Source organism: Gavia stellata, chromosome 23 (genome assembly GCF_030936135.1).
Source record: "Gavia stellata isolate bGavSte3 chromosome 23, bGavSte3.hap2, whole genome shotgun sequence".
In the NCBI taxonomy this organism is placed as follows: domain Eukaryota; kingdom Metazoa; phylum Chordata; class Aves; order Gaviiformes; family Gaviidae; genus Gavia; species Gavia stellata.
Genome location: NC_082616.1, coordinates 11,585,910 through 11,598,731, shown reverse-complemented (window position 1 = coordinate 11,598,731; position 12,822 = coordinate 11,585,910). Strand labels below are relative to the sequence as shown.

Below are 12,822 nucleotides of genomic sequence, written 5' to 3'. Positions count from 1 at the left end.
TGCAGAAAGGGAAAAAAAAATATATAATAAATATGTAATTTATAATAAATAACATAGTAATAAATATTTAATAGATTTAGCATTCTCTTTGTTTTGGTGTTGCTCAGTGTTTTTCTAATATGAAAGTGTCTGCCTAACTTTCAGTGACAGTGGTGGAACTTCACTGAAGCTACAATACTCTCTTTAAAAAGCAGTGAACTATATCCATAAAATGAGATATATTTGTCCATATGAAGTAAAAAGCGGTTTCCTCTTTTTGTCCCCCCTTTTTTTTTTCCCCTCTTTTAAAAAAATGGATAACAGCCTAGAATCTGGAGTATATAGTTGTGATACTGCTAAGGGCAACCACTATTTCCTCCAAGCTTGAAGTTCCAAAATGGTTTGCTCCTGTGAAATTCCGGGTTAGCTTTTGCCTGTGGATGCCCTCAGGAGGACCCCTACCTGCTGCACCCCCTCGGCTCCTGGATGTGCTCAGCACCCTGCAGGAGACGCCTCGCAGGCTGAAACCATAATGCTGTGTAGGGCAGGGATCGCCTTGACAGCTGGAAATAAACTTTCTCATGAAGTTTAAACTGTTCTGTCGATGGACTAAACAAAGAGTAATCCTCCAGTAAAATAAGGGCAGATGAAGCTTTCTTTTGACATGAATGCTCTTAAGTGAGAAAAAGCATTCACCTACTTGCACCCTGCCTGTCATCATAGATTTCCTTATATTCTGATATAAGTCCTTTCATCTTTTCAAAAAAGGCAAACAATATGTTTTCCCAGAGAAATATTTAAACCTTCTGTGTTAATTTTAGATCCAAGATATCAGTGTTGAAACTGAGGACAACAAGGAGAAGAAATCTGCTAAAGATGCTTTGCTTTTGTGGTGCCAGATGAAGACAGCTGGGTGAGTGGGGATTAAGTGATTATCTCTAAAGCTCTTACAGCATTTTGAATTTTCATTGAAATAATTTTAAATGGGCAAACACATACGTCTCCTTATGTGGATTCAACCAAGAGAAGTGAACTGATGCTTGCAAGTCAGAAAATTCTGAATTTATTATGTTAATGCTGTGTGATAAACATACCAATCTGATAATCCATGAATATATCGTAATATGCTGACTCTTTTTCACCCTATTCTGAAGAAATAATGATGCTTCAGAGGTTTGCCACCAACTTTTCCCACTTTTCATATATGTGGAAATATTTCCAAAATGTCTTTCTCTGACAGTAACCTTGCATAATTAAATATCCATTTATAGAGATTCAGTATGTTTCCCCCATGAAACTTGAATGTCCCTGTGATGGCTTGGGGCACTTCAGCATTATTCTAGTGGTACTTCATCGTCTCCTTCCAAGAAATCTTACGAAAGTGGTTTGTGAGCAGCCTGAAATTTTTGGAGACTTGCAAAATACCCAGATCACCAAACAAATTAATTCTGCATCGGTGTACCCATGCGGCACAAAGGTGGCCATTGTGTGTGCTTTGTTTAAAAGTCAGACAGTGACTAGGGTCAGTCCTTGAAGATGCCCTGGGACAGCAGACAATTTCAAGGAAGACCTAATGTATCGCTGCTCCTGTGGGACCTGCAGCCATCAGCTTTTACTCCTCTCTCTTCTTCCAGCTGTTCCTGCTCTTCTCTTGAATTTGATATTTTGAGTACCTGAAAATAGTTCTTTGCCAGCAGCTAAATCAGGAGCAGGCCTTAGACTTGCAGGGATTTGAAACCTCACAGGCTGTGGGTTGGGCAGCAAGTTACAAAATCATAGCTTCAGCTGATCACTTCGAAGTTCATTTAAAGCCTTTATCTGCAATGCATAGCAATTCTGCAGGGTTTACAAGAGTAAACGAGGTGCACTTACCTCTAGTGTCAGTCTTGGAGTAGAAAACAGTCATGATGATAGATTGTCCATCGTGGGATGGTAATATCCCACCCTTAGGTTTACAATAAATATGTCACTCCTGCAGCCAGCTTGTAGTGACAGACTGTGCAGAGCTGCAGCAGGGATGCTGTATTGATCGCGCTCTCTCTGTTTTTTGTTCTGTCAGTTACCCCAATGTCAACATTCACAACTTTACGACAAGCTGGAGGGACGGGATGGCTTTCAATGCACTAATACATAAGCACAGGTATGTGTGGGTAAATGTCTATGGATTTTGAAAGCTTAGACTGTTGCAGTGTGCACTGGGTTTTGCTGTTACCTTGCAGATTGATTTTAAAATCTGTGGAGAGGAGGAAGTTGAAGAATTGCTGGGAGTTTTACAGCAACTTGCTTTAGAGCTTTACAGCTCTTGTGATCACTGTGAGCTCATCTGGGCAACAGCTTCTCATGTCACAAGTCAAAACAGGTTGCATTTGGTTTCAAGAGAATAAATGATACACGTGATTGTTCTGGTTTGTGACTGACCAGGTTGGAAGAGAAGTTCTTGTACCTTTTTGAGTAACCAATGATGGGGTCTGGTTGCCTAGAATTTGAGGGTGGGAGGGGCGGACCACACACGCCAGCAGCCTGGAGGGGAAGGAAGGCCCTGCACAGGGATGGCAAAATAGGGTGCTACACTTTGACATGGCTGGGGATGCTGCTCATTGGCAAGCTCAGGTGAAGTTATTGGGATGGCTTTCACATTTAGATGGGCATGAGGAGAGACTGTGTGACCACAACTTTGTTCCTTTCTTCTCCAGGGTCACCTTTACCGCTCCTAAGCTATCCTCTGTTTTTTGCCGTGGGCTAACTTCTGCCATGGCCTGTGCTAGGCATTACTTCATTCCTTTAATACTGCTGTTGAAATGCACAGGGCTACTGGGCAAGCCAAACCTTGGCAGCATGAGGGGCTTAGGTTTTCTGAGGATTGCAGATTTTAGTTCGTTTGTTCATTTGAGAGTGGCTGCACTGTGCTTTGGGAAATCTAAAGAATTTTCCATCCTGTCTAGGCCTGATCTGATTGATTTTGACAAGCTGAAGAAATCAAATGCACACTACAATCTGCAGAATGCTTTTAACCTTGCAGAGCAACACCTTGGTCTTACTAAGCTCCTGGACCCCGAGGGTAAGAATTCCTGCAGTTTCAGCACTTCACGGCTCTTTGTGGGCTCTTTTCTCCCACCACTCCTTGTTGCAGGGCACAGCTTTGTGATAGCTTTTACTGTTAAAGAGAAGCTGGATGCTGCTGACTCACCTGGTGGTACAGCCAGGGAGGGAAGGAGAGAATGCAAGATGTCTTCTGCAGAGGACTGAGCAGCAGTAGCACGGGAGCCCAATCCTGTGTTTATTTTCCCCCACCTAACAAGATCACTGGAGTGGCTGTGTATACATAAAATCATTCCAGTTAGAGGCATCCTTCTGATCTGTTCTGATAAACACTTTCTGTGAGCTGGAAGATGAATGATGTGCATTTCAGCAAATAGTTATCAGCTTCTTTCACAGACTGTCAGTGAGTTTTAGCCTGTGCTTTCATGAGAGTGTACATGCTTATGCCTATTGGAAGGCGGGCTCACAATGCTAGGACAAGAAACTTTATTGTCACAGGGCAAATACAGGCTATGAGTTTGGGCGAGTTTCTTCTTGCTTATTTTCCAGTGCCTCAGAATTGCTGCAGGAAAGGAAATAATTTGTTTTCCATCTGTATCTCTCAGAAGATTTGCCTGGACAGATATACAATTAGATTTGAATTCCTCTCTCCAAATACTGATATACCATCGAAGTTCTTTAATTAACAGTATTTCTGTCAACTCACACAGACAGTAGAGAAGTTATTCGGCCATGCACAAGCTGTGGCAAAGTCTGGAGCCTGACTAAGACCCAAAGGACCCTAGCCCGCAGACACGTACTTTAATCACAGTCCACACTAAGAAATAGAGATAAAGCAGCACTTCTTAGTGACAGAGTTCAAAACTGTACAACACCAAGTAATCCAGAACCAGTCCAAAGCTGCTGAATTTATTTCTGATTAGGACATAAATCTTAGGGGCTGAACTGCCACTGAACCCGTCTCACTGACCCTTAAATGCATCCTTGTTGTATTATTAGCTTTGTTGTTTTAACCCATGCACCCTCAGTATGCTCAGACAAGTCTTGTTTGGTTTGCAGATATCAGTGTTGATCATCCTGATGAAAAGTCAATCATCACCTATGTGGTGACATATTACCACTACTTCTCCAAGATGAAAGCTCTAGCTGTTGAAGGAAAACGTATCGGAAAGGTTTGCAAGTTCAAATTATAAATTGTTATAAAGCAGTTGAAATCCTTCTGGTTCCCCCCCCCGCCTTGGATGTTAGTTTTTTGAGTGCACTGTATGGTAGTTTTTAGTTTTGCTTTTGAACGTGTTTGAATGTTAAATATTACAATATGACTGTAAGGAGTAGTTAATTTCCAGCTGCCTGGTATTAGAAAATATTTGGCCAGTGTTTTACTTTTGCTTGTTAATTTTGCATCATTGCTGCTTTTCCTTTCTCATTAACTGCTCCTCACCCTCTGGGTCCTCTGTCTCTTCTGGAGCCCAGAAAGGTCCCTCATTTAAAAAACGAGCAGTCACTCTCCACCCTTTGGTGAAGCTGCCCCCATCTTTACAGCTGGCAGACTGAACATGAATCCTTTTGTCAGCCTCAGCTCTGCCCCTCTATTGCTGTGGGATCATGGGAATTCACTGCTCAAAAATGCAAAGCCCTCATTCCTCAGAGATCCCAGCCCCTGTGGCGCTCAGGAGTGAGTGGTCTGATTCGTAAGTTAAGTCTCCCGACAGTTTCTTTTCCGTAGCGTGTTGGATTTAAATGACTGAAGAGCACTGCCCTTGTTATTCACGTTATGCTGTGCTGCTTGTTGCAGGTGCTTGACAATGCCATTGAAACGGAGAAAATGATTGAAAAATACGAATCCCTGGCTTCCGACCTCCTTGAGTGGATTGAGCAAACCATTATCATCCTCAACAACCGCAAATTTGCCAACTCGCTAGTTGGTGTGCAGCAGCAGCTACAGGCATTCAACACTTACCGCACAGTAGAGAAACCACCCAAGTAATTTTAATCTTAGCTTAAAACAACACTGGTCTTGTTTTGTTTAGTCAGTCATTGATTTTTTTTTAAAAAACAAACACATCCAAGTAATTTTAATCTTGGCTTAAGAATTTATTTTTCGGAACAAACCCAGATATCGTATTTCTAATTGGCACTCATCATTATTACTTGGGGCCTGTTTGCTTTATGCTATTCAATGTGCAGATAAAAATAACAACAACAATAAAAAGTGTGTTGCCTGCAGGATCTTGGAGTCCTGGAAGCTGTCACTTCACTGAGATGCCTGCCTTATAATACGAGTGGTAATAGCATACCATGTTAGTATAGTAATATCGCCAGTCATGCTTGCTAGCAGTGCGTAATACCAATACGCTGCTATTAATAGAATCTTTCTGGTTATCCAAAGTCAAGAGGAAGTGTGTCTGTCTTTGTAAAACGTAGCTGTGCTTACTAAGACTGATACAACCAAAAGTGTGCAACTTAATTCTGGAAAGTTTCTTTTAGCATTATGATATCAGATCTGTTTATTATTTTTGTCTAATGTAAGTTCTGATGGATAATAATCACAATCCAAAACATCACAGAGTATCCAGACATCTTCTAAAGTTGCACTGTATTCCCTAGTGCCTGTGGAGTTTGGTTATTTCCCAGGCGTACAACTCCGGGAAAACAGTGGGAAGAGTTTATTGACTGCAGTGGGCTTTAAATAAAACTTCCGTTTCTTGAGTTGATAGAGTAAACTAGGGCAGCGCACATAGCAGAATAAAAAAAATGCAGTCTTCAGTCCCCCAAGGGGGTTTAAATCTAAACACACAGACAGCTGACTTCTGTGAAGTTTCTTTTGCTGTTTGACCCAACTGGTTCCAGGGGTTGCCTGGGCTATTTCAATTGCTTCCAGCTTTCACACAAGATGAAGGTGTTTATCTGAATGCTATATTCATAATGTCAGTATTTTAAGGAAGTGCTTTATAATACCTTAGTAGCAATGAAAGCTTTATTGTAACTCAATTCTTTTGCAAAATTTTGTTTAGATTTACAGAAAAAGGAAACCTAGAAGTGCTGCTTTTTACCATCCAAAGCAAAATGAGAGCCAACAATCAGAAAGTATACATGCCGAGGGAGGGCAAACTCATCTCTGACATTAACAAGGTAAACTGAGCCAGCTCCTCCTGTGTGACTCGGGATTTTGTTGTTTTCTTTCAGTCTCTCTCACTATACTGGGAAGAAACATATTTGCTGTCTCCAGCCTCGATGTGGGGGACCATAAGGGATGGGGGAGATGGGGTGACCTTCTCTTACAGTTCGGCCTCACTAATCTGAACCGAGTCCCTGGGTATCCTCAACATCTGTAAGATCTTCGGCACTGGAAAAACACTCAGTCATCCTGCACAGTTGGTTATGGATCTAGTAGCCCTGCTTTGCTCCTGTGAGGTCCTGGCTATTAGAGTTAATCGACAGAAAGTAGCAACAATGTGTAGGTATTGCAGCCCTCCCCATTTGCCCCACTGCCCGCAGTGTGGGAGAGTGAAGGAAGCGCAATGACCGATCTTGTGGGTTCCCTCTCAGGGTTTATGCAGCTATTTTTTACGCTGGTGCAGCTGGCGGAACAGCAGCAGAGCTGACAAGCTCTCTCAAGGATAACAAACAACTTAAAAAATGTGAGTTTTCCTCGTTTGTGTTTGATCATGCCTGGCATTCCCAGGGCAGCTGCTGGTGGTGTCTGTGGCCTCGGTCTGCATCCTAGAGAGCAGTAAATGGCACAGCTCTCCTGTTTGCATTAAGCCCCCGGGCCTGTGAATGGCTACAATGCTTGGGTTTCAGGCAGTTTCACATCTGGTAGGATTTAGAAGAATCTAGGGTAGTTTGTGTTTAATTGTGGGTATTTTTGTTGTTTGTAAGAAGATCTGAAAGGTAATTAGCTGGCTTACAATATGGTTCTAAGACTTCTTATTTTTGTAATATTAATGTCATGCATGTGAATAACTTTTGGCTTTGTGGGGAAAAAAGGACTTACATGCACCAAAAGTAACTGAATTCTGCAGTTGTTTTCTTTTCCAAAGTGGATTTAATAAAGAACAACAGTTGTATGTTGATTTTAGAGGTGAGAGGGCATGAATCTCTAATTCTCATTTCCTAAAGGAGGAAGATAGAATCCGCTTATTTGGGAGTAGCACTCAGGAGATTTTTTTTTTTTAAACAAATACTCTCTTACACATTCAAGCCAGGTGGTTTGCTTAGGCTTTGTGGGAGGCAAAACCTAAACGAACTTGAGAAAATGTATCTGAGATAAACAAGTCTTATTCCCCTTGCTCAGAAAATGAATGAATGAATTGAGAACAAATTTTAAGTTATGCACTTACATTAGCAAGCAAGGTGTAAGGCCAGCCAATGCAAACCAGATTTATTGGCATATAAATAAATAAGCCAGTTCCGTGATACTTGGCTGTAGTGACTTCAGTCCTGATTTCATGCAAAGATGATGCGATTTATCATAATCCTATAAGAATGTGTGTTTAGAAGACGCATGTTTTCTCTCCACGTCTTCAGGCCTGGGAAAGACTGGAAAAAGCTGAACATGAAAGAGAACTGGCACTGCGAAATGAGCTCATCAGACAAGAGAAACTGGAACAACTTGCACGCAGATTTGATCGCAAGGCAGCTATGAGAGAAACTTGGCTGAGTGAAAATCAACGTCTCGTTTCTCAGGTGCTGCTTTCAGAAATTGTCTGTGTGACTAAAATGATTCCCATGAGTAATTATAGGATACAGTTCTTGCAAAGAGAACATTTCCTCCTCTATGCCTCGTATTTTACTGAATCTATGTATATTTATGTTTGTTGTATGTGTATGCAAATGTATATATGTCCTATCTTTAATGCATTTGGGATATCCCTTCCTTGAATCTATCAGTCTGTACTTGGGAGATACTGATGTGGAAAAATCTACCCACAGTCAAGATTTTCTGTATCTGAATAGTTTGGTCAATTCAGTGGAATTAGCCCAGGAATTAATTTTATTTTTTAATATTGGAGACAACTTTAAAAAATCCAAACCCCCAGGATAATTGTGATGGCCACCGTGATTCTTCCCCCAAAGGTAGTAAATGTTATCTCTGATTTTATCAGTGGTTCCCTGGTTATCAGAGGTATCTCTTACTTTGGTAAAGAAGGCTTTTCAGAGCATTTTGAGATACCAAATTTGCTAACAAGTGTATTCTGCACAATCAGAAATCATGTTATGAGCAGTAGGGCTTTTCTCCTCAGCAGCCATTACTGAAGAATCGTCTCTGTCTTTACAGGATAATTTTGGCTTTGACCTTCCGGCAGTAGAGGCCGCAACAAAGAAGCATGAGGCCATTGAAACAGACATTGCAGCGTATGAAGAACGAGTCCAGGCCGTGGTTGCAGTTGCAAAGGAGCTCGAGACTGAAAATTATCATGACATCAAACGCATTACTGCGAGAAAGGACAACGTTATACGCCTATGGGAGTATCTCCTGGAGCTGCTCAGGGCACGGAGACAGCGGCTGGAGATGAATCTTGGTCTGCAAAAGATTTTCCAGGAAATGCTGTACATTATGGACTGGATGGATGAGATGAAGGTAGGTGTTAGCCATTTGAGAACGTAGACCAAATATTCTGGAGAGGCTTAGATGTCCTTTTTTGTAAATTTTTAAGATTCATTTTGCTCCTCTGGTTTAGTAGACAAATGCAGAAGATCCACATTCAAGAGCAGTGAGCAAATTCCTTGTACCTTATGACGATTTTTTAAAAACAAAGATTAAAAACAAGTAAGGAAAAAGAACAAATTCACACCTATAAAAAGCTACTTTTCAGCTCCATGCCTCTCTCATAAGGGCCAGAGCCTTTGGTCATGGTGCTTGGGTAAGGATGACTTTTTTGGTGAAAGGGAATTAAATAATCTCTCTTCATCACAATTTACGTGGGGAACAAGTCACCTCTTCACCTCTGTGCTTTAAAAAGCATGAATTTTTTCCTGTCTGTTCTCCTGGGATCTGGGGAAGGAAAGGACCGTGACTTCGTTCTTGTCCATCAGCCAGCAGAACTTAGAAGCTGTCAGAGGAAAGAAAGACGTGTGTAGCTCAGTGGCAGCTCACAGTACCTGGACTGAGTGCTTTTCATTGGTCCCGCTGAGCTAACTTAGCTTGTCATCATCCTAGACTTAGAACTGCATTAAAGAGCAGTCGAGTTCTTTGTGGTTGCCAGTGATTTTAAAAATACTGGCTCAAATTCATACCAGCCATGTCTCTATACATTTGAAATAGCTCTCCTTATGGGCCTGGTGTTTCTCTGGACTTAAATCAATGTAACAAGAGAGAACGGTGTAATGCCTGGAGTCAGGAAGAAACAAACAGTTTATGGCCTTCAGCCCATTTTGCTTGTCTTCTACATTTTGATCAGGTGCTGCTTCTGTCTCAAGACTACGGCAAACATTTGTTAGGAGTTGAGGACCTGTTACAGAAACATGCTCTTGTTGAAGCTGACATTGCTATTCAGGCTGAGAGAGTGAGAGGGGTCAATGCATCTGCTCAGAAGTTTGCCACCGATGGAGAAGGTAACTAGCAGCCAACACGTCCTTCTTTGTCTTAATTACGTATGAGGTTATCTATAAGCCTCATTAGTTCTGCAAGGCACTTAAGGTTAAATTCAGCACCAGAATAAGAGAATCCAGATTCCTTTGTTCCTTCTTCTACTCACTATGTCAATGATTAATTTGTCCAGGTACCTGCTTAAGAATTCATTGTGGCGTTGTGTTTTGCGTGGGATGTCACGCTTCCAACCAGCAGCTGCTGTAACTTTGTAATAGTCACTGTTAATTCCCCATTTGGGGTTTCTAATGCAAGCAATACAAATTATTGGACTCAGTCTGATCCCAATTTATGCTAAATAAAAGCAATTCCACTAAATCAATGTCATTAACTGGAGTAAATAATGTTCATTTTGTGCAGTTGTGTGTATGAAGCTGGTATAAATCTGCAGTAGTGAATTTTGTTTCACTGAAACCAGTAATAAATATCTTACCTTTTAGGGGGGGTTGTCTTCATTCGAAGAGCAGCATTTTCTGATCTGTGTTATTGTATGGTAAAGCTTGAATAGTTCACACTTGGTTTCAGGAGACTAACTATGAATTCTTTTACATAAGCTTTGCAGATGGAACAAACAGGAATTAAGAACTCTGTGTATGCCCCAGCTGTAGAGATGAAAATGTATCAGTCCAAGTTGTAACGTACATTCTCTATCTGAACAGGTTACAAACCGTGTGACCCGCAAGTTATCAGGGACCGTGTTGCTCACATGGAGTTCTGTTACCAAGAGCTGTGCCAGCTTGCAGCTGAGCGCCGGGCCCGCTTGGAGGAGTCCCGGCGCCTCTGGAAATTCTTCTGGGAAATGGCTGAAGAAGAGGGTTGGATCAGGGAGAAGGAACAGATCCTGTCATCTGATGACTATGGGAAGGACCTAACCAGTGTCGTCCGTCTCTTGAGTAAACATAAGGCATTTGAAGATGAAATGAGTGGTCGTAGTGGCCACTTTCAGCAGGCGATAAAAGAAGGTGAAGACATGATTGCGGAGGAGCATTTTGGGTCTGAGAAAATCAGAGAAAGAATTAAGGATATCCGTGAGCAGTGGGCTAACTTGGAACAGTTATCTGCCATTAGGAAGAAGCGTCTGGAGGAAGCCTCTCTCCTTCACCAGTTCCAGGCTGATGCTGATGATATTGATGCTTGGATGTTGGACATCCTCAAAATTGTCTCCAGCAATGATGTTGGCCATGATGAATATTCCACTCAGTCCTTGGTCAAGAAACACAAAGATGTGGCTGAAGAGATTGCAAGCTACCGGCCAACCATTGACTCGCTTCACGAACAAGCGAAGGCCCTACCGCAGGAACACGCCGGCTCTCCAGATGTGCAAGGCAGGTTGTCCGGAATAGAGGAAAGATACAAAGAGGTTGCTGAGCTGACTCGGCTGCGTAAACAGGCCTTGCAGGATACCCTTGCTCTTTATAAGATGTTCAGTGAGGCAGATGCTTGTGAGCTTTGGATTGACGAAAAGGAGAAGTGGCTGAATAATATGCAGATTCCAGAGAAGCTGGAGGACCTGGAAGTGATCCAGCACAGGTGAGAATGCCTTTACCAGGAAGTTTGGTGAATGCAGGGGGGAAGTTTTTTTACACCCACCACCTTTCTCAGCTTGCCTGTGACTCAGCTTCTCTAATGCCTGTATGATCATTTTTTGTTTGTTTTTTCCCCACTCCAGATTTGAAAGCTTAGAACCAGAAATGAACAATCAGGCATCCCGTGTTGCAGTAGTGAACCAGATTGCTAGACAGCTAATGCACAGCGGCCATCCAAGTGAGAAGGAGATCAAAGCACAGCAAGATAAACTCAACACAAGGTAAGTGAAGGCCTCATGCTCGTGAAGAACGTGACACTGGATGAAACAAGTCCAGTGGGGTCATTTGTGTTTCTTGTATGTGTTTTTTAAGATATTCTGATACTGCTACCTGAAGTATCTTCAAGGTAGGCCTTGAAGCTTCAGAAGGAAAGAGAGCTGCGTCTTTCAAATATTTGATTAACAGATGGAGTTTCGCTATTGACTTCAGTCAGGTCCTGAGTGCATCAGTACCTTGATCTGAGAGCTGGAAATTAACTGTAATGACTATTATGATAAAAAAGAAACCAATATAATTTCATGTAAACTCACTCGGTTTTTGGCTTCAAAATAAACCAAGAGAGTAAATCTAGTGTGAAAATTAGATGTAACTAGCAGTTTCTCACTTGAGGAAAAATTATACTTGTAAGGACTCAGTATTGCTGGTACTTGTCTTATTCTAATATATGCCATAGCTTGGGTAATGGTTGTTTTGCTAAAACTATTGATGATGTGGAAAGGACTGAAAAAACCATGAATAATCAGGTTATTTCATGGCTTACCAAGCTAACATGAGCAACTGCTCACTCAGCAATATTGCCATAATCTTTTCCCTTATTATACGCAAGTCTCAATTTCTCTGCTTTTCTCTCCTCACCAATTTCAGATGGAGCCAGTTCAGAGAACTGGTAGATAGGAAGAAGGATGCTCTGCTCTCTGCTCTGAGTATCCAGAATTACCATCTTGAATGTAATGAAACCAAATCCTGGATCAGGGAAAAGACCAAAGTGATCGAATCCACCCAAGATCTGGGTAATGATCTAGCTGGAGTGATGGCCCTGCAGAGGAAGCTGACGGGCATGGAACGTGACCTGGTAGCCATTGAAGCCAAGCTAAGCGACCTGCAAAAAGAGGCAGAAAAGTTGGAATCAGAGCATCCTGACCAGGCACAGGCTATCCTTTCACGGCTTGCAGAAATCAACGATGTATGGGAAGAAATGAAGACCACCCTCAAGAACCGGGAAGAGTCCCTTGGCGAGGCAAGCAAACTGCAGCAGTTCCTGAGAGATCTGGATGACTTCCAGTCTTGGCTATCCAGAACGCAGACTGCAATTGCATCTGAAGATATGCCAAACACACTGACAGAGGCTGAGAAGCTGCTCACTCAACATGAGAATATTAAGAATGAAATCAACAATTATGAGGAAGATTATCAGAAAATGAGGGACATGGGTGAGATGGTGACACAAGGGCAAACTGATGCTCAGTACATGTTCTTACGCCAGCGCCTGCAAGCTTTGGACACTGGATGGAATGAGCTTCACAAAATGTGGGAGAACAGGCAAAATCTCCTTTCCCAGTCTCATGCCTACCAGCTGTTTCTCAGAGATACCAAGCAAGCAGAAGCATTTCTTAATAACCAGGCAAG

The 12,822-nt window shown here is 42.0% G+C and overlaps 1 protein-coding gene across 5 annotated transcripts in view; it reads left to right on the top strand.

Annotated features, from left to right (window-relative positions):
• SPTBN1 (spectrin beta, non-erythrocytic 1) overlaps window positions 1–12,822 on the top strand; it is a 136,413-nt gene that overhangs the window by 87,677 nt on the left and 35,914 nt on the right. For all 5 annotated transcript variants that reach the window (XR_009484431.1, XR_009484432.1, XM_059828489.1 and 2 more), the window contains 12 exons: window positions 801–892; window positions 2,039–2,119; window positions 2,922–3,037; window positions 4,078–4,190; window positions 4,814–5,001; window positions 6,033–6,150; window positions 7,549–7,707; window positions 8,300–8,602; window positions 9,423–9,576; window positions 10,270–11,140; window positions 11,280–11,417; window positions 12,061–12,817. Coding sequence is in view for 3 of the 5 variants with exons in the window: in XM_059828489.1 (XP_059684472.1) it covers window positions 801–892; window positions 2,039–2,119; window positions 2,922–3,037; window positions 4,078–4,190; window positions 4,814–5,001; window positions 6,033–6,150; window positions 7,549–7,707; window positions 8,300–8,602; window positions 9,423–9,576; window positions 10,270–11,140; window positions 11,280–11,417; window positions 12,061–12,817 (3,090 nt within the window). In the remaining 2 variants the exon portion in view is untranslated. The remainder of the gene's footprint in view (window positions 1–800; window positions 893–2,038; window positions 2,120–2,921; window positions 3,038–4,077; window positions 4,191–4,813; window positions 5,002–6,032; window positions 6,151–7,548; window positions 7,708–8,299; window positions 8,603–9,422; window positions 9,577–10,269; window positions 11,141–11,279; window positions 11,418–12,060; window positions 12,818–12,822) is intronic.